The sequence below is a fragment of the Nematolebias whitei genome, chromosome 20, assembly GCF_014905685.2.
Source record: "Nematolebias whitei isolate Nwh7 chromosome 20, NemWhi1, whole genome shotgun sequence".
In the NCBI taxonomy this organism is placed as follows: Eukaryota; Metazoa; Chordata; class Actinopteri; order Cyprinodontiformes; family Rivulidae; genus Nematolebias; species Nematolebias whitei.
In genome coordinates this window covers 26,398,278-26,424,954 of record NC_056517.1, presented here as the reverse complement: position 1 = coordinate 26,424,954, position 26,677 = coordinate 26,398,278, and the positions used below count along the sequence as shown (strand labels likewise).

Here is a 26,677-nt window from a genome sequence, read left to right as displayed (position 1 = left end):
TATATATATATATATATATATATATATATATGGCATTTTAAACCCTTCCCACACTCTTGCAATATTCTAAACATAGTTTCTAAATGCTCTAAAGGAGCACAGAATGTCATGATTTCAGCTCGCTGCCTCTATTTCACTATGCCACCTGTCGCGCTCTCGGCCACGCCCACTTCCTCACTGCAGATGGAGATCATGACACACTGCAGGAGGAAGTTTTTTCCTTCAGCTGTAGACGGCACATAGGTGCTAAGTAATTTAAAATGATTTATTTTAAATAAACATTCCATGCCGATCATGCAGCTCATCAATCAGCCAATTGCGTCATGTCCAATCTTACGTTGAAAAACTGCGATAGAGCGAGTCAATGAAAAACGAACCGTGAAGTAGCGAGGGACTGCTGTACTACTACTACTGTACTTTATTATTGTTATTATTTCTACTACTACTACTACTACTACTAGGCCTGATGCAATAAACAATAAATCAATTAATCACATGATAAATGAAGATTATCAACCTCATTTTCATTTATCGGTTTTATTGTTTCTTCGTGTCTCTTCTGTTTTTCTCTGCCAAAAATATAAAGCTAAGAACATTTTTACTGATTTTATTTTAAAAGAACTGTGTGAAAAATGCTATGCTAAAGAGCTCAAACCACATCGTGCGTCCGTCATTTTGAGAACCGAAAAAAATTAAGGAGAGACAGCCTATGTCACATCAAGGGGCCTCCCTCCCATTTTTCTTAAAGAGACACACTGCTCGATCTCTCACTATCCATCCTCTGTTTCAAACGGTCTTATTCTGCCATCTGGTAGTCAAAAAAAGGCACTACAATCAAAACAAATTAAACAAAATTTATTCTTAAATTCAACAATAATTACTAACTAATGTCAAATTTCAAACATTTTTATCGTTTATCGCAATAATTTCTGAGACAATTAATCGCCAAGCAAAAAAATGTGTTATCATGACAGGTTACTGTCATGACTACTACTATACTTGATTATTATTACAACTGCTGCTACTACTCCTACTACTACTACTACACTTTATTTATTGGTATTCACAGTTCTTCATGATAGTTTTCCTTTCTTAAAGGAAAAGTTTGACAATTTAAGAAATGCACATTTTAGGTTTGGATACAAGGATACACTCAGCATCCTGTTTGCCACAAAAATAAAAGCAGAAGAATAATTTGAATCTCTGCAATGAATCGGGATTCTTTCATTAAAGCAAAATCTTTTGTGCTAGAAAATATTTGGGCTACACAAAGTAATTAAAAATGTTTATTTAACAGATGCTGTTGGTCAATTATGGGCAGAACTAAATCAGCTTTCTCTTTGATTTCCATCTTTATGCTAAGATAGACCATAAAACAGTAAGAATCTTCTTAGTGTTGCTTCAAAATTAATCCAAAGACAGAGTTTTGCCAATAAGTTAATTTAGCACCTTACAAAAAACGTATTAAGTGCTAAAATATGTTGTTACATCCTCCTAAACATATTGTTCTTAACAGAAAACCTATTACTACAAAAATGAAGAACCAAGCAGTTACAATGTGTTTTCCTTCTTGCAGGGTTTTGTCCTCCAGGTTCCATGCTTTGTGAAAAAGGCAACTGTTTCACACCAGAGCAGAGCTGTGACTTCACAGATGATTGTGGAGACGGCACGGATGAAAAGGACTGCGGGACGACCTGCTCTTTTGAGAACGGTCGATGTGGCTGGAAGACCTCGCTGGCTGATAATTTTGACTGGACGCTTGGCACCGGATCGGTCCAAGGCATACGACCTCCATACGATCACACCCTGATGAATGAAAACGGTATGAGTCGATAAAATTGCATTGAAAAGTACAGCGGATTGCTAGTTTTTACTTCAGATATATTTTAAATTTGGTTTTGAAACCAAAGTCTTTTTGTTGTACTTCTTCTTTGACCTGAATAACCAAATACTTCAGGTTGATTTTCCAGATGGAAATGAAAGCACTCTGATTGAACGGTCTCTCCTTCTAGAGTGAGACTGCAGTTGTAGCTCTAAAATGTTTAATTCAGGCTAAATCAATGAGCTATAGTATTTGAATGAACAGCAGCTGAGAATGTCAGTTTTTGATGCAGGGCTGAAATCCCATTAAACAAGACACTGGATTTATATACCAGTACATGAACAAAGAAGCACAAATGTAAATTAGTTTGCAAAGACAAACATCTGTAATACTACTGCATCTGCACAGCAAACATTTCTAATCCAACTAAGTAAATTTGATTTCTATAGCACGTTCATTGACAGAACATCACAAAGCGCTTCACAGGAAACAAAACAATTAAAAACGGAAAAACAAACTAGGTTAAAGCCTGTCTAAATGAAAATGCCTTTAGATGTTTCTTAAAAGAGCCAATGGAGTTTGAACAGTAAAGGGACAGTGGAAGAGCACTCCAAAGCCTCGGGGCCACCACCCGAGTCGCTCGGTCTCTGCGGGTTTTGAAACAAGTACATGGCAGCATCAAGGGTATTTAATTTGAAGACATTAGAGTCCTGGAGGGAGATAAAGTAGAGGGTACAAAAGGTCCAAAATGTATCTGGGGGGCCTGACCATGAAGTGCTCTGAAGGTTAGGATCAAAATTTTTAAATTACTCCTGAAATGCACAGGTAGACAGTTCAGAGAGGCCAACATAGAAGTAAAATGAGCCTTTCTGTTGGTCTAAGTTAATAACCTCGCTGCAGCGATCTGCACAGACTGAAGACGAGACAGTTTAAACAAGTAAAAAGACTGTTACGGTAACCCAACCGGGTGGATATTAAAGCATGGATAATCCTCTCTTGTTAAGTCTGAGACAAAAATGATCTCAGCTTGGAAATGTTTCTTAGATGATAAAAATAGGAACTAGTGGTTTCAATTCAATTTCAGTTCAGTTGATTTCTATAGCGCCAAGTCACAACAGAAGTCGTCTCAGGGAACTGAACAGAAACATTCATATATGAAAATAATGTTAACAGAAACATTCATATTTAAAAATAATAATCTAACATTATTTATCTGAGGAGACTGCTTTGAATTTAACTCCATCACAGAACTCTCATCTTGAGCAAACATGAGGGTGACAGTGGAAAAGAAAAACTCCCTTATGAGGAAGAAACCTTTAGCAGAACCAGGCTCAGGACAAGCGGCCATCTGCTTCGACCGGCTGGGTTTGGGAGGAACAGATACACAATGGCAGGTCAAGAATGTTAAAACATGAAATAATATCAAATGAAAACTGATCAATTTTAGCAATTTATTTAGGGAAATTAGGTCAATTTGTCCTCCAGTAGTCTAAGCCTATAGCAGCATAACAAGCCAACCCTAAGTATAGGATTTATCAAAAAGGAAAGTTTTAAACCCAGTCTTAAAACTGGACAATGTGTCAGCCTTACATACAGAATCTGGAAGTTGGTTCCACAAGAGAGGAGCCTGATAACTGAAAGATCTTCCTCCCATTCTCCTTTGGAAACTCTAGGGACCGCGAGTAAGCCTGCAGTCTGAGAGCGAAGTGCTCTGTTAGGAAAATATGGAACAATAAGCTCTCAAATAAAAGATGGAGCTAGGTTGTTGAGAGCTTTGTAGGTTATAAGTAAGATTTTGAATTCAATTCTGGATTTGACAGGGAGCCAGTGGAGAGAAGATAAAACTGGAGAGATATGATCTCTCCTATAGCTCCAGTTAAGACTCTGGCAGCAGCATTTTGAATTAACTGAAGACGTTTTAAAGAAGTATTTGGACACCCAGCTAACAAACATTTGCAATAGTCCAGTCTAGACGTGACAAATGCATGAACCAGTTAGTGTTTTATAGTGATTGTTAAAAGACCACGAGCTGTCAAAGATGACTCACAGATTTCCAGCGGTGGAGAAAGTACTCAAACACTGTACTTAAGTAAAAGTACAAATAAACAGACAAAAATGTACTCTAGTAAAGTAGAAGTACCACATTAACATTTTTACTTAAGTAAAAGTAAATAAGTACTTGCTTTTAAAATACTTAAAGTATTAAAAGTAAAAGTACCTGTACTTGCTGAATGTATTACCTAATGTAATGGTCTACATATCTTTAAGTCTGCCTAACATATGTATATTTTCTGTAATACATTAATAGTGTTGTGTCATTTTAATGAAAAATGCTGCAGATTATACATGTTTTTATTGTGTTTACTCTGTGACACAGTTCACACTTGGACTTGTGATTCTGTGCATCAGAATTTCAGGGATGACCTGTAGAGTTAAATGCCATTAATCAAAATAAGAAAGAGGAATGATTATACCTTTGAAAGTTTTTATTTAACACAAATCAAAACCCATGTGTCCTTTTAACTGCAGTAAAAACATTTAAATAAAAGTTGTCTGCCTGAAAAAAGGAGCATTAGACACAACTAACAAAGGAACAGGCTCTGATCATTTCCACTGATATTTCATTTCCAGTTTGTCATCAACTCTAGTTAAAATACTGTCTATTCAACCTTGTAATGGGTCAATATTGAACAATATTTTAACTTCCTGACACCATTTTTAAAACTTGGACCCGAGTGTCGAGACATTTGGAGACACCTCTTGTCTCCTAACATCATGAACTGACACATTTTAATGTTGCAGCAAGAATTTCTTGTTCAAGTTCAGAAGAAGTTGGTTTTCAAATATTTTTGAGTCCAGTCTGGCTCTTTTGGGAGAGAGAATCTGTCCTGTTGTACTGAGTCTTTCAATAAGGCCATGGGTGGGGCATATCTTCTGGCTGACTCTCTTGTGGTGGAATACATTTTGGGTGTGTTAGTGGTGCTGCAGGTGCACCCAGCTCAGTGACATATATATTAGAATATATGTCAATGACCCAGCTCTTGTTGAAGGCGGGTCTAACGTTACCTGCCCACGTTGCAGTGATTCACTGGACCAGCTCCCCTCTCCCCATTGGTTACTTTCAAAGTAACAAACGAATCAAAAAGCCACAACATGAATGTAACTTGTAATGCAACACATTATAGAAATGTAGTGTAGTAGAAAGTACAGATACTTGATGTAAAATGTAGTGAAGTAAAAGTATAAAGTACCCACATTTAGCTCTACTTAAGTAAAGTACAGATACACGAAAAATGTACTTAAGTACAGTAACGAAGTATTTGTACTTAGTTACATCCCACCACTGCAGATTTCTAAGATTGCATTTCACAGTAAGAGTTAAGGAAGATGCTGCCTGAATAAAGGATTTTTTTTTCATCAGGGGCAATAATAAGAGATGCAGTCAATTCAACTGGTCATGTTATCAGCAAGAAATATTATTAATAGTTGAATATCTCATAAATAAGTTAATAACAATCTTATCTGTGAGCTGGAAGATCTGTTTAAGAAGAAGCATGGCTAACTAACATTTTCCTTCAAAATATGTCAAACAGACTTGAACTGCTTCACAAAATGTTCTTTCTATCTATCTATCTATCTATCTATCTACAGTATATCTATCTATTCTAGCTTATTATAATTACCATTTGCCACACAGTGAATGCATGGTAGCATTACTGACTGACATCAGGTAAGTCTATGGTTTGAGTCTCAGCAGTGCAGGGTTTTTATGTGGATCTTGTCTCCTAATACCTTCATTTATTTTTATTCTCTGGAAAATCGATGGGATGGAATAAATAACCAAAGCAGCCGCTAGGAGTCAACAACTATCGGTTATCAATCTCGGATGATTCTGGTTTCATCATCCCTTATGGATTACTTTCACATTACAAAAATGCACCCGTGATGCCCCATCAAGCTGTATGGTCAGGACTAAGAAAGACTTTGGCTCTTGAAAGGAGGAAGTCTGTGAAATTAATGCATATATATTTCTTAACAAAACACTGACTAGATATTATGCAAATGCTACATGTAAAGAATATTTTAAGAATAAAGACACTCTCCCTATAGATTCGTATTCAGACACATTCTTAAATTTCTCTCACTTTGGGGAATTTGTCTTAACTGAACCTGAAGTGCTCCCCTGTGTCAAAAGGCGTGACACATAAAATGACATGTCAGAGATTACTCAGTGACCCCTGACCCTCACTTCCCCACCATACTCTGCTTCACCTTGCTGTAACTTGTCAGTGGTTGTCAAAACAGAAAGAGAATAAAAATTAAAATAAACCACATCTCTCGTTTTCTGCCCCTGTAGGTCACTTTGTTTATCTGGAAGCAACGCCACTGGGACTAAAAGGTGATAAAGCTCATATCAGGAGCTCTGTTTGGAAAGAGTCCAGCACCCTCTGTAAACTCTCCTTCTGGTACTACATTTCCCAAAAGGCCTCGGGGACCATCCGGCTGCTGATCAAGGTAAAACAGTTTTCATTCAGATTTGGTGGAAATCTGCACAGCAATGATAAAAATGACATATTTCAACCAATCACAGTTCGTTAGCACCACTCCTCTCTGTCAATCATTGTTGCTATGGTTACGTTTGGTCAGAGATAAGCCGGGCTATCTTCAATTATGTTAATATTCACAGACGTACCATCGCATCAGCTTTGCTGCTTGAGGTTTTTACTCATTTGATGGAATGCGAAAAAGAAGCTGCATTTTTCAGCAGATTTGTTGTCTGTGGGGGGGCTGTGGAAGAGAATGGGGGTCATGGTCACCCCTTGGTGCAGGGTGGCCACACCCCACCATCTGGATAAAGTGCATTCCTGCCAGATTTCAAGGCTTTAATGCTTGTAAGACTAACTTTGTATATGTTTGGCCTAAGGCTTTAAACACAACTTTTAGCCTTTTAGATTCTGCAGTTTTCACTCTGCCTGCACCCAGTCTGTTTTTTCTCAACTTCATTTAACTCTGCCAGGGTGACTGGAGGTCAAGGTGTAGGTGTTAAATCATTCCTTCTTGTGGGTAAACGATATTCTTGAATGTGCAACTGTAAGATGATCAATGTATATTTTAGGAAGAAGAAAATGATAATTTATATGAAAAACATATCCTCAGTTTTGTTATTTTGCAGCACTTGTTTGTACAGGTGTTGCATGGATTCACGCACATTTTAATTTAGTCATCACATAAACATTCTATCCTATTGCTCCTAACTTTAATCCCATTTCAGAAAGATTCATAAAAATGTAAATAATGGAGTTTTAGGAGTATTTAAATCAGTCGCTGTGGCTCTGATTGATTATGTGACTGAGAAGCAGGAGATGATTAATGTCTGTGGGCTGTTTTAAATGCAAGTAAAATGGAAAATTTGACCTCACATTAAAGGTTGGACTATGAACATTGATGAACAGTCAGTGAATCCCACACAAATACAGAGAGTGGAAAGCTGGAAATCACCAGAGATTAAATTGGAACAGTGTTTGTGTGCAAGAGAGAAAGACAAATGTTTATACTCTTATAGTTGATATTAGTTGCATGCACGACCTTGCAGGTTTAAAGACATTAACACTTGATGTTGATATTGCACTTTTATAGCTTTGATATATGCTATTCTCAAATCAGCTGCACAAATACAAACATGTGCACACATTTGCAAGGACAAGACTGCAAACACACACACTTTCAGAGCCTGTAGTGTAATTTGAGAGGTCTTGTTTACCTGGCAGGGGTGAACCAGACCTTTTTATATCACCAGCCGTCATTATTGTTTAGACATGTTTGCCAGTCACTGTTTTCTGTGCTGGGAAATTATGCAACTGAGTTAAGAGAGGAGTTTCAGACTAAATTAATTAATTTGTATGTTTTTAGAAATTCAAACTTGGAACAGAGGAAATCCTTAGGTGGGTTTCAACGGTCTGTGAATTGACTGTTATTGTTGTCTGTACTTTATATGTTCTGTCTGGAACAGGTCCTTTTTGTAAATGAGTCCTTGTGGCTCAATGAGACTAGCCTGTATAACTAAAGTTGTATGAATGAAGGAGTGAATAACTGAGCAAACCATTCAGCCACAATAATGTTCTTATACATAAGTACAAATTTAGATTGCAACTGATCATTTTAACTATTTTTAATCATTATTAAGGTTTGATGTTTCATAAAAGATCATGACATGGATAATGGGTTTTGGGTTTTGTATGTAGGGCTGGAGGTGGAAGGGTTCCTTTCATGCATGGCCCACTGCAGGGAAGGCCTGTCAAAAGGCCTGAACAAAAAAGGTATTAGAAACTATACATAAGAGATACTGATCAAGTGAGTATGGTGGTCCAAAAATGTGGTATGTACTAGGGTTTAACAATTAATTGCATTTGCAATAATATTGTGATATGATAAAATGAGATTTTCTAATTGCAAAAGCTACAATTTGACTGGTGACGTGATCTGGTTCTGTGACTTGCGAGTGAGTGGAGCAAAGCAGAGCAGGGAGTGGGAGAAGCCAACACTGCGCTTTAGCCAGTTGCACAATGGTGCCAGGCTCGACAGAAGCTGATACATCGGAAAGTTTGGTACCAAAGAGGGGCAGCACGTCCGTTGTTTGAAAAAAGAAGACGCTGAGCAACGACATGTATTGTGCAGAACCTGCCTTGTTGCTGTTGCTACCTCTCGAGGTAACACCAAAAATCTTTATCTACACTTAAAAAAACACCACAAAGCTATTTACCATAGTTGCATGACTAGAATGCCAACAACCAGTGCTTCAACTTCAAGTAAGCAAAGTACCAGCCAGCAGGGATCATTGGCCGAACTGTTCGAAGATATTACTCCGTATGAACATAATTTGAAACGGCACATGGAAATAGCTCAAACAATAATGGAGTTTATAGTGAAAGACATGATGCCCATTAATATAGTGACCAAGCCTGGGTTTACAGCGTTTGTAAACACAATGGATAAGTGGTACAGAATGCCCTCGAACACAGTTTAGCCAAGTTGATATCCCAGAGCTACAGAAAAAAATGTAGAAACAGAGTTGCATCAGAGCTGAAAACAGTGGAGTATTTTGCAACTGAAACAGATTGATTGCTTGTGTTCGTTGAAAAATACATGAGAAGAAGACACTGGAAAATAATCGCATATTAAATCTCAATACTGAGGTAAAAAATTTGCAATTAGAATATTTTCCAAAATCGTTCAGCCCTAGTATGTACAAAGGGTCTACGCTCCTGATCACATGTGCAAATTGTTTGCTAGTGCAGTAAAAACAGACACAAATCACTATTTGCTAATATTGCAACACCATGTCTCTGTTATAAGATACTTCTTCCAGTTTGATGCAAAATTACACATTTTACTACACAGGGTTACGCTGGAGAGGTTTTTAAAGTTGTAAAATGACAATGATTGGTTGACAGCATTAACAAAAGATCCAAATTGCAGTATGAATAAGCAAAAGCAATAATTCTAATAAGCATACAACAACACAAGACACATGTTCGTCACTACATACTGTATGTACTATATAAGTTTTGGGCCTGTGACTGCTCCTTAATCACTCTAACACTTGAGCCAAATGCTCTATCTGGTCTCTTTGAAAATAGAAATCTCTGCCTTCCATAATACCATTCTGACATGTTTTCATTATACAGCATGAGAAACTCAAATTTTAAATATATATGATACTATTTTGTTACATTACACTGCTTATCTGCTTTGTAAAAAAAAAAACTGTTTTGAATCTGTCCACTGTTGTGATGATGACATGCATGTTCACATAATTACCAACATACTGCTTGGTTTTGTGGGTTCAAATGCAGCCTTGAATTATAGTAAACCAAACATCTGCCGCTGAGCCACAGAAACCATGTTTTACCCACGTTAAATGTGGCACAACTCCACGCTAATTATTCGAGCATGTTTTGGATTTAAAGCAAAAATTGAACACAAAACTTTTCTCTGCCTTTTAGTCTTTTTTTATGAAGCAGAGGGGCAGATGATGCTTTCTGATTTGAAGGGGAGTTAACAGAAAATAAACTGATGCCAGCCGTCCCATAAAACAAAAAAAAAAGGCCATGAATATAAATTGGATTTTAACGTCGCAGTTAAGACATTTGGGGATTTAAAATTTAAATAAAAATATAATTTTTATGTGATTACAACTTTGTTTTTGTACCATTTTGACATTTACCAGGGAGCAGAGAAATTATCAAATGTATTTGCAAACTTCCCTCTGAGCAAACCGATTTTGCACTCACTTTGCCCTGACTGCAAACTCAGAGGATATGGCTTCAAACTGATCAAATAAATGCCCCGACTGATATGCCGAACGGACGATAACTGAGAGCTACGTGTGTCTGTATCACATATACACGTCTGTTGCTTTTATAGATGGAGCCTTTACTCCATGACATAAATCTCGATAAGTCCTGCCTTAACGCTGACTATTAATCTGCGCTCTACTCCCAGTGTAACAAGATTATTTCACGTCGAGGCTCCACAAGCAGAGGAGACAGCCTGTGCTAGTCTCACCCAAGGGTGCATTTTAATAGGCTTTCAAACTGCAGAGAAGAATGTGACTTTGCCTGTCCTCTGGTTTTTCTGCACATTAGAGCAAAAGTCATCTTATTGCTGTTGAGCCTCTGGTCATCTGCTGCAACTTTAAATACACCAAGTTAAATATTTTATATCCCGCAAACTTAAACTTGTGTTTGACATGTGTTCATCTGCAGTGGCCCCACAGATTCACTCTGATGGAAATAATTCTGACCCAAAATTTAATTCTTCTCAATTAAAACATAATTCCTACACGTATTTGGTCATCTTGGCAAGAAACGGTGAAAGATGGGGCTTGATTACAGCTACTGTAAAAAATGGCAGACTCGTGAACGTCAGGTTGGGCTGTGAAAGTCCTACATTCCACTGTTGCACTGACTGTGGTTTAACCGGGCATGGGCTCTTCCTCTGACTGGAAGCTTTGGTTTGGAACTATTGCTCCAGTCACTTCAAGACTTTTTTGCTAGCAGCAGTTTCAGTAGAGACTGTAATTATTAGAGACAAGAATGTCTGCTGTTATTTGTGCATTTGAGAAGGCACAATCATTTGTACTAGTGTTGTGTTCAAGTCCACACCTAACCCAAGACCAAATCAAGACCAAGACCAGAGTGTACAGAGACCGAGACAAGACCAAGATTTTTCGGGTCTGAGACCAAGTCGAGACCAAGACCAAGGGAGGGTCGAGACCGAGACCAGAGTGTACCGAGACAAGACCAAGACTTTTCGGGTCCGAGACCAAGTCGAGATCAAGACTGAGAGAGGGCGAGACCAAGCCAAGACCAAGACCTCAAATAAAATAAATAAATATAAAATTTTATTATAAAATATTTTTTATAAAAGCTACATACTGCAACGTTAAGTTTTCTTTTGAATGAATACATCAGCTTTTAAACATTTTCAAAGCTACATAACAAAGAAATCAGACATTCAGTGGCCTAACTGCATGTGATTCAACAATAAAATTACACAACTTTTAAATTGGAAGCAGTTTCATCACATTCCAAGTCTTAAAAAACTGCAGTGGCAAAACACTTTTCATAAGTCCGAACTCAAGACCAAGGATAACCATGTACTGTAGTTACATTAGTTACAAGTACATTATTTGTCATCTAAATAGGCAAATTTTATAACTGATGATATGGCAGACATCTTCTCCCGCGACCAGACAATCACTTTCTCATTTTCTTGGAGTGACCAGTGTTGCCAGATAGAGTCGAGGTTTTCCAGCCCAAAAATCTGTTAAAAACCGCCACATCACACAAAAATTCACCCATTCAATATATTGTCAGAGTCAGAGATTTTTTATTGTCATTCGCACCTCATGTGGTACATGTGGTGGAGCGAAATTATGTACACAGGGTCCCAGTTACATCCAACAATAAAATGTAAAAGAAAAACAATGATAACATCCAAGATATGAACTAAGAAAAACATCAACTAAATATACACTAAGCACTAATAGCATAAAAACATCACATCGAACATCAGCACAAACCTGAACACGAGTCCGTGTAAGCAGACGAGCACGCATGAACACACCAAAATTGAAACAGATCAGCAGTGGCATTGAAACAGATCAGCAGCAACATGAAACAGATCAGCAGCAACATGATGTGATTTTTCACAGTGATTATTCTGGTTAGAGATTCATGAGTCTAACAGCCTCAGGGTAGAAGCTGTTCCTCAGTCTAGTGGTTCTACACTTAATGCTCCTCAACCTCCTTCCTGAGGGGAGCGAGGCAAAAAGTGTGTGTGCTGGATGAGTGGGGTCCTTCATGATGCAGGTGGCTCTCTTCCTGCATCTAGAGGTGTAAATGTCTGTGATGGTGGGGAGACTGACTCCAACAGACTTCTGTGCAGCCTTCACCACTCTCTGCAAAGCTTTTCTTTCTGCAGCTGTGCAGCCTCCATGCCACACGTTGATGCTGGAGCACAGGATGCTCTCCACTGCACACCTGTAGAAGGAGGTGAGGACTGAGCTTCCCAGACCAGCTTGTCTCAGCCGCCTGAGGAAGTAGAGTCTCTGATGAGCTTTCTTGATCAGGCTGGTAGTGTTGTTGCTCCAGCTGAGGTTGTCATTCATGTGTACACCCAAGTACTTGTAGCTGTATATTGTTACCGTATATTTACTGTTTGAACATGAACACACATCCGTACAAGCCAAGGTAATTTAAGAATATGTGGCAAAATGCAACAATCCAACAAAAATCTTCCTAGAGTTCCCAGCAAAATCGGAATGAAAACTGCCCAATTGGCAGTAAACCGCCCAATCTGGCCACACTGGGAGTGACCCGTGCAAGTGAAAGGGGGTGGGCGTGACAGCGGTAACAAAAAGTGCATTTAGCAATGAGTCACGTTATCACTTGGAGTTGAGCCAGTACATTTTGCATCCAATAAAAACAAAGATGTTAACAAATAAACTGGACAATATTCGGGTAATTTAGTGATATTTCCACAGTTGGGGTCTTGACTGGTCTTGAAATAAAATCCCGAGTCCTCGATGTCCGAGACCGAGACAAGACAAGACCAAATGCGGTCATGTCCGAGACAAGACCAAGACCATCAAAAAGTGGTCTTGAGACCGGTCTTAAGACCAAGAGCTGTCTCGAGTACTACAACACTAATTTGTACCCCATCACTGACAACTTAACTGCAGTAAAAGAGAAAAAATAAATTTAAGGTGAATGTGAAATAAGTGATGGAGACCACCTTTGTCAAAATACATTTGGTTTGAATGGCTTGTGGTCCTTTTCCTGTTTATAGGAGGACAGCAGAAAATATCCATGGTAGTAAGTGTAGAGAGTTGTTGGATAGGCATGAAGCCCATTCAAGAATCAAAAACGTGCATTGCTATCATAGTCATTATGCCTCACTAGAAACATTTCAAGGGTTTCGTCATGGTGAGATTGAAAGTATGAGAATCTGTGTTCTGTCATTTCTTTAGATTCTTGTACTTGTGTTTCCTGCCTTCCCCAGTGTTTCTTCCTGTCAGCTCCTGCTTCACCAGCTCCCGGTCCCTATCACCCCAGGTGTTCATCATTGTGTCTCGTTAGTGTCCCTTTCAGGTTAACGTCTTTGCGTTTCCTCCTTGTCTGTGCATTGTGCTTTCCACAACCACCGTGCTCTTGTTTCCTCCATGTCTCCCTGATCCTGTATTACAAGTTTTGCTCCCACGCCAGCTTTTTGTTTTTGGGTCTTTGTTTAATAAATGCTTATCCTTTTTTTATCCTTGAGTTCCCTGTGTCTGTCTGCACCCTGGGTTCAACACTACGCAGATAGTGAAAGAAAGTAAACATGGTACAGACCCTTTAAATACCCCTATCATCCAACAAGAGAGGACACCTCTAAAAATTACTTAGTTCATGCTCTTTATGTTGATTTGTATTTCTCAAATCTGTGCATTTGTGACTTTTTAGCACCCCTTTTACAAATATGTTGCATTGTGGTCCTTTTCTGTTTCATAAACTTATATTAGTGTCACTGCTGTTATACTTCTAGGACCTCAGTGGTTTGTATAAGGTCAGGTCTTTGATCAAAGCCAAATCCTTCTTGGCTGATGTGAGTCATCCATTCAGAAATTACTTTTATTATACATACATCAGGACAAAGGTATATTCATGCCATGACTCAGAATGTAATGGTTCAAGAAGCCTTGTATGCCCTTTGCCATCAGCCTTTTAAATGCCAGTACGTAACCATTAAGGTGTTTTGTATGTGTTGTTTATTTATGCTCTATGTTCTACCTCCAGCTGTAAACTTAATTGATCCATGGGGATGATAACGTTACTTTGAACTAGTTGGTTCTTAATTGCATTAAAATGGCATTCATTTGTGTTGCTTTTTCCACATTTTTGTTTCTTTTCAGTTTGTGACTCCATTGATTCTCATTTTGGACATAAAATCTTTTTGTCAAAATACTTAAAAGCACACACTAAATGCTGTTTAATTTCTCTTTTCAAATGTCTCAGTTTTGCAATACAAGAGGTCAGGACAGTGCATTTATTAGATAACATGAAATGTCTTTGTAAATGTCTCGCTGATGTTTTTTTATATGCAATTAAAATCCACAGGTGCTGGCTCATAAAGAAATGCATCCACAAAGCCCCTTTCAAAGTCACATTTACTGTTTCAAGGCTGCATTATTTGTGATTTATTGCCTGAGAAGAATCATGGGAAAAGACAGAGTGGGCTTACAGAAGAATACACTTAGATTCATCTTTTAATATGTTCCACATGTGGTATGAGAGGAATCCATCACCATAATAACACAATGAGATCAATCTGAAAAGTAGAGCTCAATGCAATTAAATTATTACAACCATGTTATGTTAATGAGACTTTAATGACTTCTTTTAGATGGAATTCACTACTTCCCAGCAGATTTCTGTCTAAAAGTTACTTTCAGCTCATTTTTCCCAAGCAGTATTCTTTGATGACATGTGGGTCTGAGTTTGAAGGATTAATTTCTAACCGTAATCATGGCTATAGCTTCGAAACCATTTATTGTAACCAGAGCAGAATGTGCAGCGCTACCACAGGAATACATTTTTGTCATCTCCTCTCCACAGACAGAGAACAACTTAATGGAGATGTGGAATAAAACGGGGCATCAGGGAAACAAGTGGAACCGAGCAGAAGTCCCACTGAGGAAGCTCAGGAACTTCGAGGTGATATTTGAGGGAATCCGCTCCTTTGACGTGAGCGGAGGAGCCGCACTGGACGACCTGGAGTTTATCGACTGTGCTCCAAGTAGGTTTAAGACATTTCCATTAGATATGACAATAAAATCCATCAAATATGTAGAACTTGATGATAATCTGTGTTTGTTATAGTACCTAAGCATTTGGGTTTTCTGAAGATACAAAAGATTAAACATAAAATCAAGGTCAAAGTCAAGGTCAAGGTTTTTTATTGACATTTGCATCACATGTGGTACATGAGGTTGAACAAAATTGTGTACAAAGGGTCCCAGTTACATCCATTAATAGCAAAAATATAAAGTGTAAAAAGAAACAGTAATAAAGATCTAAGATATAAACTAGGATATACGCTAAACAATCGCCAAACGGTATGCTAAAAGATCTAAGATCTACGCTAGTCAATGATAGCGCAAAACAGGTGTGTTTGTTCTGTCTGAAATCCATGACCCGTTGCCTTTATTTTGCATTTATTTAATGGTCAAAACAGCTTCATTTCGCCTGGGCAGCACAGCGCCATCCATCCATCCATCCATCCATCCATCGCTGCCGGAGCCGTTAGCTCTCTAGTGGTCCTCCACCTGCACTAGCTGAGTAAAGCAAGGATGCATGAGAGGACTTGCTGTTCCAGTTCTTAGAAATTTAAAGTGTCTGCCGAAAATTGCATTATGAATATGGGAGGGAAAAAAAACGTGCGTAAGTTGCTTCAGCGTATAAGTCGCAGGACTGACAAATCTATGCCAAAAACTGTGACTTATATGCTGAAAAATACAGTAATCGTGTTTATGTCAACCTTTATCCTATTGAGGATGGTGTTCTTTTAATAATGACAGCAATCCATTTTGGTTTAGGACCAGCAGTTAGCTTGTTAGTCGGGTCAGAATCTAAACTGAGGTCATTCAAAACTCTTTATAACAGGTAAGAAATAGTTGTTCACAACATGAGTTCCTCCCCCTCCAAAAGATCTGATCTCTTTTCAAGTCCTTTTCATAACTTCATTATGTAAAATGGATCAAATGACATTAAACTTCTTTGTTGCCCTTTTTTATCCAAGTATTCCTTCACTAATCCTCCAAAGTAAGATGTAATTATGCTGTGAAATTATTTCCTGATCTTTCCAGCTGAAAGTTTGAGGTCTGGATTGTTTTTTCCGCATCTGGAAAACTCTGAGAAGCTCAACGCTGACATGAGCAGTGACAATCGCTGACAGATTCTGGTTGGTTTATGTCCAAACCAGATGCTTCAAATTAAAACAGGATCTGACACGAAGCTCAACAAAGTGCTGGATATTTCCCTGCTCCACCAAGGCCATCTCAATCTTAAGCTCACAGACACACAGACAGTGGGGGGGGGAATAAATCCGGACCTGATCACAAAGGAGACATGCATCAAAACACTGAGGAGTGTGCATGACCAACAAACACCATCCAAAATGACACAAAATCATGATCTCATTCAAATTTAAACTTGTGATAAATGGATTTTCAGTGTCCTTAGTCATAGTATAACCTCACTGATCTATTCAAATGAAATGTGAAGTTTGATTGTCATTAAAATCTCTGCTTTTACAGTTTATCCGTGCAGACAAATCAGCACATGCCGTGTTCAGTGTCTGATCAACACGGTATGCCCTCCTTCCTTTGTTTCTTAAACCAAAGACAAGAGGCTTTGATTTTCCTGGCAAGCCCATGTCTGGTTTTGTTGTCGTTGCCTCGGCTTATGTTTCATGCAGAGCACAGAAATGCTGCGGTTTCATAAGACACATTTGTTCCTTTCTTGTGAAAATTGGTCCGATCTTATGAGTCCTCAAATAGAATAACTGTTTAACACTCACATATGATTTACTGTAGGTGCTGTGGAGCCAGGGAATTGTCCTGCAGTCACAGACTTTGTGTGCCACAGCAGCGGCTGCATCGAGTCCCACCTGGTGTGCGATATCAAGGCCGACTGTGCTGATGAGTCGGATGAGATGGACTGCGGTGAGTTGAGATGAGAACGAGTCCATCCGAGCAGAAAACGACCTTCAACCGACATGTTTTAATCTTTTCTTTTATCCTTTTTTTTTTTTTTTTTTACAGAGCACATATTTGACTCACCAGGTGCTTGTGACTTCAACATGGAGGAGGAGAGCTGGGAGGAAAGCTGTCAGCTCTTCCAAGACTCTGACGATGACTTTGATTGGAGGATCGGATGCAAAACAGAGACACCCGGTGCTGGACCTCACACCGACCACAGTCCAGGTCTGAACATAATCCAGTTTCATTAACTTAAACACCGATGTTGAAAATCAAAGTTAGTTTTAGGACAGAATATGATTTCAGAACAACTATGTTAATTAAAGCTCTGGTTAAAGTAAAGTTAAAATTATTAACCTGGTTTAAATGTTTTGAAAACGTCAGAGACTTTTCCTGTGTGATGAAGAGCAAGCCGTTAAAATATCTGTCATCCCTGTTCAACGAGACCTCTGCTGGATCACAAGAAGCTTCCCTGCAAACATTTTACAATCCTTCCAACAGTCTTTATCTAAATTCACTCAAGCATTAAGTCACTTTTAAGGCAAATGATTTGTTTGTTGATTTGTTTTGGAAAGTCTTTCAGAACTTAGTTGGTGCCAAAAGATGTTCTTTCAAGCATTTTTTTATCTTCCACGTTTGACAAATGGTTTATTTTTAAAAGCAAAAAGCGTTCAAAAGTAAATCTGTTTCAGTGATTTTAGAGAAGTCAGTTAATTCCCAGTGTGTTGTTGACAAAAATGTTCATGCAATAGACTAATAACATTTCAGAGCTTAAAGATCCATATTTATCTGAGTCCTTCTCCCTCTCACTAGTAAAATATTGAGCAAGCAGCCGTCACACCTATCATTTAAAATCAATACCAGCAGGAGGGGTCTCACAGCAAACCAGTTAACTTATAAAATGTTTGCAGAAAAACACATTTGTTTTCTTATTTCATGATAATTAGGTACTTTTACTTAGCTTAACATAAACATATGTTTGTATATCCTACCTCTGGTGTCTTTACCATCCACCCATTCCTTGTTGTTGCTGTTGTGTAAGATTATTTTTCACAGGAAAATAGCCCTCCACCAGAAAATAAGCATAGTAAAATATTAATAGTGCTGTCAGAAAAAATAATTTCTCAAATTTAAGAATAAGCTGCCTCTGCATCCCTCTGACATCCTTTGTTTTCAGCTCGTTGCAGAGTGTTTGTAGTCGCACAGGAACTTCAGAAGGACGAGTGAATCCAGGGTTAATAAAAACATCCTGATAAATGTCAGCTTGATTTAGAATGAGCTTAACACCCTGGGCTTGTTTATGCTGTGTGCAGGAATGTTAATGTATAAATGTAATAAAATTGCATTGTAATGCATTTTTTTAGAGATGCACAATATTGGATTTTTGACTGATACCCAATATGCCTATAGGTTTAAAACTATTTGGCTGATAACCAATACATATCTTGATTTTTTTTTTCCCCTAGACGTACTTACAGAGTCTACATGGCTTTCTCTGCTGTGGAATTAAAATACTACATTATTCTGCATGATCTTTGTCAATTTGGCCTGCTGCCAAATGCAGATGCCAAAAAGGTCACTGAAAATTATGTAACATTATCTGAATATATATTTTTAAATAACAGCGCTTTTTATATCGGTGAGTTATTTTGATGGAATGGCCGATATTTAACTTTATCGCTAATATCGGTCAATACCGATACCATTACGATAATATTGTGCATCCCTAATTTTTTCCCTTTAACAATAAAACAGTTACTGTTTCTTTAATCTTTGTAAAGAAATATGAACCTTTTCCATGTAAAAGCCTCCATGTTTATTGTCTATTATATGTATTTTATTTTATTCAGGGTTTTTTTTGTGTGATTTTGTTTTGTTTTTATTGGTTAAAAGTTACTTTTCAGGTAGAAAATTAGACAGATGTATTCAGAGCCAATGTTTGTAGCTATTTGACATTTTTTAAGTTTTAACCCTTATAGATTGTTGAATATTTAGAAGAATGACTAAAGTGTTCTTTGTTTATTTTATTATTTATTGGCTCAACAAGTCATTTCATAATGAAGAAATTAATTTGATGAGCTTTTTGCTGGAAATTGCGATGCAAAAATCAATGTTGTGGGCCAGAAGACTGAATCATTTTAAGTTATAACTGTATTTTCACTGGACATGTAAAGTCACTATAAATAAGTTGCACCTTTATACTCAACTGACTATAAGCTGTATTTCTTCATGGGTGATGTTGCACCTGTCCTTTTTAAAATGGAGCCGTAACTCCTTCTTGTATTGGTTGTCAGTGTGGCCACTTCTTATTGGCTCGTTGAGTTTATTGATCCAATAGATGAATGTGGTCATTCAGTCCTGTATGGACATATGATCCTTTTACAGAACAGATCGACAAACTTGACCATCTGTAACAAAACAAACAAGCACACACACAGACAAATACTCTGTAGTTACATTATCGAATGGTTTCAACACGATCGCTCAACTCAACAGTATTTACTGTTCATGAATAAATGCAAAGACTCTTTACATTTGTTTGTTTTGAAGAAGAATCCTGTGTTGTGGGTGGGAGCAGGGTTTGTTGTGGGCTGTGGATTGGGATAATTCCTCCTAACTCATGTGGAAAACTCCCACTTTGTTCTGGTTTTGCACAGATGCCGTTTCATCTTCGAGTCTAGCCAAGCTGAAGAGGCATTGGCTGCAGGCTTCACCGTTTCACAACAATCCTTTTCTGTCCAAATTTGATGTAGTTTGGAAGCAGCAGAGGAGTTATTGGATTTCTTTCCTGCAGTGAAGCTGAGAATAGATGGCTGGGCTGTGGATTTTTTAAATATACTGTATATTACAGCTTCATTGCAGTGAAATGTTGCAGTCATATCACACATAAACCGTTTATACTACATTTATCTCCAAAGGCGGTGGGGGGAACTTCCTGTACATACATTCGGCCCCTCAGAGGGAAGGTGATGTTGCCAAGGTGACAACCAGAAATCCATTTCCTGCCAGCATTGGTCTGTGTCACCTGCGCTTTTGGTTCTTCATGCACGGCTCTGACAGGATGGGAACACTAAAGGTGATTGAATCTCAGCCTGGTTTACAGAAATTATCAAGAAAAGCTTATTTCCTTTTTAAAATCGTCCATGATGCCTTTGGTTAGGTTTTGCTTTTTCTGTCATTTACTATCAAATGAACCATCAAAGCCAACCTGAGGCCTTAATTAGGATTTGTCAGAATTTTATGTCCTGTTTCACTCAACCCGTTGCGCAATGCTGTCAATCAGCAAATACCCACAGGAGGCTATGAAAGCATCCCCATCTGCAAATAAATCATCAAAGCAGTTCACCTTACAGACTTCAATATCATACATATCTATTTATTTTTTATTATGTCGCTTAATTTTATTTTTGGAGGTGGTTAATTAATTTTAACTTAACAAACACAAAGTGCATGCTAAAAAAAATATTTGACAGGTGGCACTCCTAAATCTGTTTGAATATGGGTAAAAATAATTTTAATCATCCCTCCACAAATGGATTTGTCCTAAAGAGTGCTGCAAGTGGCTGAAAATGAGCTAAATTAAGATCAGAAACTTAAAGGAAGAATCAAACATTTTTAAGTGGTGTTATGTGGAGTTGTCAGCGATCAGTATCTTACCTGCAGCAGAAATCTTTCAAGGCGTGATCAGTTTGGGATAGCAGAAATGAGCTAAGAGCTATTCAGTACTTGGCCGGTCTTTGATTGTTTACACTGAAAACTGAGCTGAAACTACTGATAACTGCACAGAACAACTGTCAAAACTCAAACTGTTTCTTTGCCACAGAAAGATGAGCTGAGCTGCAGGTTTTAACACTGAAACCTCTTCACCGCACCTGCATGCTGCACCAACCAATTTGTCAAAATTAAATTTCTACATGCAACACTGTTTTTGTCATTGTTTTTACGTACATAAGTAAAGATTGGCACTATTCAAATTAAAATATAAACACTCTAAAAGTGTTAATACAAAGATAAATGACATGTTTTTCAACCGCCCAATACTTTGGTGCAGTGGTTCCCAACCCTGGTCCTCGAGGAACACTACCCTGCATGGTTTCCTTACTCCATCACACATGATTCAGTGATTTATTTACATCCTCAAGTTCTGAGGAATCCCCCATTCATTCAAATCAGGTGTGTCAAAGCAGGAAATCAACTAAAACGTGCAGGATGGTGTTCCTCAAGGACTATGGTTGGGAACCATAGGTTTTTACATGTAATGTATATTTGAAGTGAGATTGTTAACAAAAAATGGTACACATTGAAATGGTGTAGAGGCAGGGCAGCTGACTCGGGACCCGTGGTGTCTCTGAGCAGGACACCTTATCCCCAGTTCCTCCCCAGGCGCTTTCCATAGCTGCCCACTGCTCCACCTGGTGGTAGATAGGTTAAAAGCAGAGAGCTAATTTTGCCATTGTATGGGAACATACAATGATGACAACACATAACACATTATTATTATTATTATTATTATTATTATTATTATTATTATTATTATTAACAGTTGCCTGTGTCTTGAGAGGCTAATTGCATGAAAATGCATTTGATTGCCCCAAGTAATAATAAAGAAAAACACACATAAAAGACAGCATTGCCTAATAAGAGAGGCATAATAAGATAGCACTGTTTTGTAAAACATAAAAATCATTTTCAATCAGGAAACTGACCTGAACACTGACTTTGACTGAAATAACTAAAAAAAAATAGAGGCAGGAAACTTCAAAGATGTAAACAAATGCACTTTCAAATTTATATTCATGCAGATTGAGTATTTTATTGTTATGCTTTTATTTAAGAAAAAGATCTAAGCACTCCTTCCACCTTTGATAAAGAAGCCGTTATCTTTTATTGGGTTTGTTGATAAACTGCTTGTTTACTCAAGTGGTGTAATAAACTTGTTTAAACCCATTAGGTCTACACTGTTGGACCCAGCGGCACGCGTTTGCTGATGTGGGCATCTGCTGGAAACCATGGCAACCGGTGGGCATACGCCAACGTCATCCTGTCAAACACGGCGCCGTTCAGAGTGACCTTTCAGGCGGAGGTGGGAGGAGACATGTGGACAGACATCGCCCTGGACGACATCTCATATACAGCAGAGTGTATGGTTGGAGGTAAACGTTTATTTATTTGTCTTATTTTTATTGTGCTTCTCTTATTCTCTACTTGTAGCACTATCGTCGTTTATCATTTCACTGCTCCCAGTCTTCTCCTGCTTTCTTTTTTTTTCCTCTCTGCAACGTTTGATGTGCTGCAATATCCCCTGCCTCACTTAAGTTTCCTCATAAACAAGCCGGACCCTCGGGGAGAGGGTAGAAAGTTAATGGAGCCTGTTGCCCTTTGGATTCGTATAAATTCACTGTGAAGACTGGGTCAGCGCTGAGGAATAGCACGCGCGGCGTAAAAGCAATTAAATTTAGACTGTGTTGTTTCCTCACTTTCGACCCTGAACCACTCTTTAACTTTTCTTAGTGAATTCAAAAATGTTGGTTTTGTTTTAAAAAAAATTGTTTGATATCACTTAGAAAAGTTTTGTGTGGACCTCAGGACCCGTTACTCCACAGCCCCTGACCTGTGGCGTGGACCAGTTCCAGTGTCGGTATTCCTTCCAGTGCATCCCAAAGAGCTGGTGGTGTGATGAAGAGCCGGACTGTACAGATCATTCTGATGAAGAGCACTGCCCGACTGCGTTACCTGGAACTCTTCCACCACAGGGTCGCTGTCCTGTGGGTCATTATCAGTGTTCAGACCATCAGTGCATCCCCTCCATACTGCGCTGCGATGGCGTCCTCGACTGCCCCGACGGAGAGGATGAACACGGCTGCCGTAAGTTGTATATTTGATTGAAAACCTCAGTACCAGTCTTAAGAGAAGGTTAACCAGTAAATGATTTTCCCTGTAATACTCCAGTCCTAAAATTCAAAGATTTATTTAAAAGAAGTTGTGAAGATGTTTATGACCATACTAAAGAAAGATGGAGGCTTTTTTCTAAAAACATGTTTTCAATTAATTTCAAGGTTCTTTACTGTCATTCACATCACATGTATGAGGTGGAACAAACTTATGTACTCAAGGTCCCAGTTACACGCAAAAATATAAAGTATAAAAAGAAACAATATATAAGGATCTAATATATACGCTAAACGATACGCTAAAAGATCTAAGATTTACACTAAACACTAATAATGTAAAATAATATGGTGTATTAAACAGCATGATTGAATTTAATTCAATTTAATGGATTTTCTTCAATTAAAAGGGAGTTTTACTCATAAATTAATTTATACTTTAATTAAAATGATATTAATAATCATGCATTTGATGCTACATGAAAAAAATCTCTTTCACGTTTATAGAAACAAGCACAAGGCTGGCGTGTGTTTCTGAAAATGTTTTTTTTTCCCAGCTGGGTTTGAAAATATGACCACATTTTTCTCAAGGGACGTTTACTTTGTATTCCATTCCTTTGGTCAGCAAGAGTTTTGAAATGGTTGCACTTTATTCTTCCCTTGAAACACAATTATGGTAGTACTTATTGGGGCGATAGATGGAAAAGTAAATAAAGACGGTTTTATAAATCAGGTGTGGAGACTGATAGTGTTGTTTCTGTTTCCCTTTGATCGTTCTCTTCATATTTCATCACCCTTTCTCCAGCTCTGCTACAGTGTGAGCCGGGGGAGCTCGTGTGTGAAAGTTTGCCTGGTTGTATCCCACTTCAGAAGCGATGCGATCACTCTACCGACTGTCTGCCATTCCACTCAGACGAGTCCAGCTGCCATGGTAACATGCTCCTTACATCACCCTGTCCTTTTTGCTATTAAACACCTCTATGACTTCCCGATGTGTCACGAGTTGACTGTGAAATTGTAATGACTTCTATATGTGCATGTTGAAGGCAAAATAGAGTGCATTAGCTGTGCATTTATTTTTCTTTTTTCTTGAGCTCTCCTCTTACTTCAAGGTTTTTATCTTTTATTCAGCTTCTTCAAAGGTTTGGATGTCAGACTTTTGTCATCCGGTTAAAATATTGCACCATCTTAGTTACTTTGTTCTGTCATGTGTCCACACGCTCATGTGACGCCACTTACTTTTGATTTAAGTGCTGTCAAAACTTCACTCATATCTGCACATTTCCAGCTGTCAATAACAGCTCTGCAGAGATTTTCTTTCAACTTGTTTAGTTCTTGAAACACGGCTTCCAGGTTCACATTAAGCAATTACTGCCAAGCTACACGCACTATAAGTTATCATGGGTTAAAAATATGTATGTAACAAATAAATGGGTAATGTCAGATGTATTATTCAGAATGAAAGGCAAATTGCAATTCTAAATACTATACTAGATGTCCGATTGGTCTTTTATCCATAGTTTGGCTTAAACTTGCAACAAAAGCAAATTATTTTTTCTTTCAGCATAAAATTTACACATCTTCCGAATCGTAAATTATTATGGATCTGGTCAGCTGGTCTCGCAACGCAATTAATAAAATTTTCTCGATGAGGAGACAGGTTGCAGGAGAACCCTCGTGCCCTGAAGGGAAACATGCAGCTGGATATGTCATGGATTCCTGGTGCGTGTGGAAGATGATATGCCTGATTGTATTGTCCGTTGAGGATGTAGAAGACACGTACATAATTGGATTTATGATAACGGGGATTTTGCTTTTTGGAGTCGGCAGATACCTTGGATATCATCTAATTAGTAAGACGTGGGCAACAGTTTTGGCAGTGGTAAAGCTACCTGCCTCATGTGAAAGATTAATCTGTGCTTTGAGCTCTCAGACTAATATGCTTTATAAGCTGAACCATAAGCTGGATGTGATTTCTGAGAATCGTGGGCCACTTGCAGCTTCTAGAACTCGCCGGCATGAAGGAATCGACCTTGGAGAGCCTAACGAGCACGGACCGGCAAAATGTCCACAAATCTGGCAGTTTGGATTTGCCATTGCGTGTACCAGCAGAACTGAAGGCAGACATGAACTCATTAGAGTTGGCCTGCCCAAAACAATTGTTGTTGATCTGAATCTGGCCTCCCCGCTGGCCTTGGAATGCCAACTTATCTCAGATTGCTCCTGATGGATATGTAAATTAAGATGCTCCGCTCTGCTCACCCACCCCGAGAACATCCGTGGACCCGTGTCAGAGTGGACCGGCTGAGAGACACTGTAACATTGTTATCAGGACTATGGAAACTATCTGGAAGTGTTCATGAACAATCTCGCCATCTTGCACCCCCCCCCCCCCCCAAAAAAAAGTATTATGTCTCTCTATGTGCTTTGTTGAGGTAGATTTTTTTTGCTACCTTACATTGTCCCCTGGGTCAAGGACACGGTGTGAGATATCTTTTTTTAATACCTTCTCTCTTCACATGTTCTTCCCCTCTTCTTATCTAAGAATTATGGCAGCACTTCTTGGAAACAGCAGCCCCGGTACACTTTGGGCTACCCCTTTAGATGTCTGTACGGAACATATTTTCACTGTACTTAACTGTGCAATGACAATAAAGTTGATTTTGATTCTGAAGAAGTGAAGCGACAGATGCAGTTGTTCTCTTCTTACAAAGTCCTGACACAGGTCAAGTTTTCACACGAGAATACAAAACCCTCTAAGAAGGAAAACTTTGTCCCCTTGAAATATATTTAAAAGCTAACAGAAGCAACAAGAAATATTCCCCATAAAAACAATAAAGTGCATTGTGTTGTATCACAGTGTATCAAATTGTAGTGCAAGTATAAGGAGTAGAACTGGTACACTTTTAAACATCAAAGACGTGTTTTACCATAGAACTGCTACTACAAGATTCACCGCTTTACTTACAGTACCTTTAAAAAAACAATGATTCCCTGATTTATGAATTGCTGAATTTCGCAGCATGACTGTATACTTCTGTTTTCTGCCATGTTTGGGATAAATAGACTCACCCAAGCACAGTAAGATCTAAGATGAAACATTTGAGGGTTTTATGTTTGTCTTTAACGAAACATTAATTGATTATTAATTCATTGTGCTTATGTTACAGAATGCCCACCGATGTATTGCCTGAATCATGGTTCATGCCTTACAGAGAGACATGGACCTGTTTGCGTGTAAGTTGACACAACCACATGTAGAATGATGCTCAAATCCCACTCTTTTAACAGACACAAAGATGAGAATAGTGTCTTACTACTCGCTTTGCCATTCTTTATTTCTCTTTGTGAGGCTGAAAACATGGAAATCCAATCAGTCTTGCTTCTTTACTTTAAAAACAGACACGCTCTGTGAAGCATGTTGAAATCTGCTAATCCCCCCGAGATTAAACATGGTGTTTCTGGCTTCATGTCGCCACCAGTAGAAAGTTTCCTGGGAATCTCTGATTCTACTGGTCAATATTGAAACATGGTGTCTACCACCACAGAAAAGCCCAGTATCTGATTAATCTGCTTGTGTTTTTGTTTCTGCCATTCAAAGAAATAAGTTTGAGAATGATCCTGAGCTTGACTGGTGAAGAGTTGTTGTTTTTTATATATATATAT

The 26,677-nt window shown here is 38.4% G+C and overlaps 1 protein-coding gene across 1 annotated transcript in view; it reads left to right on the top strand.

The window, feature by feature from the left end:
- Nucleotides 1-26,677, top strand: part of malrd1 (MAM and LDL receptor class A domain containing 1) — a 77,120-nt gene that overhangs the window by 32,108 nt on the left and 18,335 nt on the right. Inside the window, exons 16-26 of the mRNA XM_037693941.1 lie at nt 975-1,059; nt 1,577-1,822; nt 6,180-6,337; nt 14,980-15,160; nt 16,959-17,087; nt 17,187-17,348; nt 20,042-20,199; nt 22,075-22,276; nt 22,710-22,988; nt 23,817-23,942; nt 26,182-26,248. Coding sequence (XP_037549869.1) covers nt 975-1,059; nt 1,577-1,822; nt 6,180-6,337; nt 14,980-15,160; nt 16,959-17,087; nt 17,187-17,348; nt 20,042-20,199; nt 22,075-22,276; nt 22,710-22,988; nt 23,817-23,942; nt 26,182-26,248 — 1,793 coding nt within the window. The remainder of the gene's footprint in view (nt 1-974; nt 1,060-1,576; nt 1,823-6,179; nt 6,338-14,979; nt 15,161-16,958; nt 17,088-17,186; nt 17,349-20,041; nt 20,200-22,074; nt 22,277-22,709; nt 22,989-23,816; nt 23,943-26,181; nt 26,249-26,677) is intronic.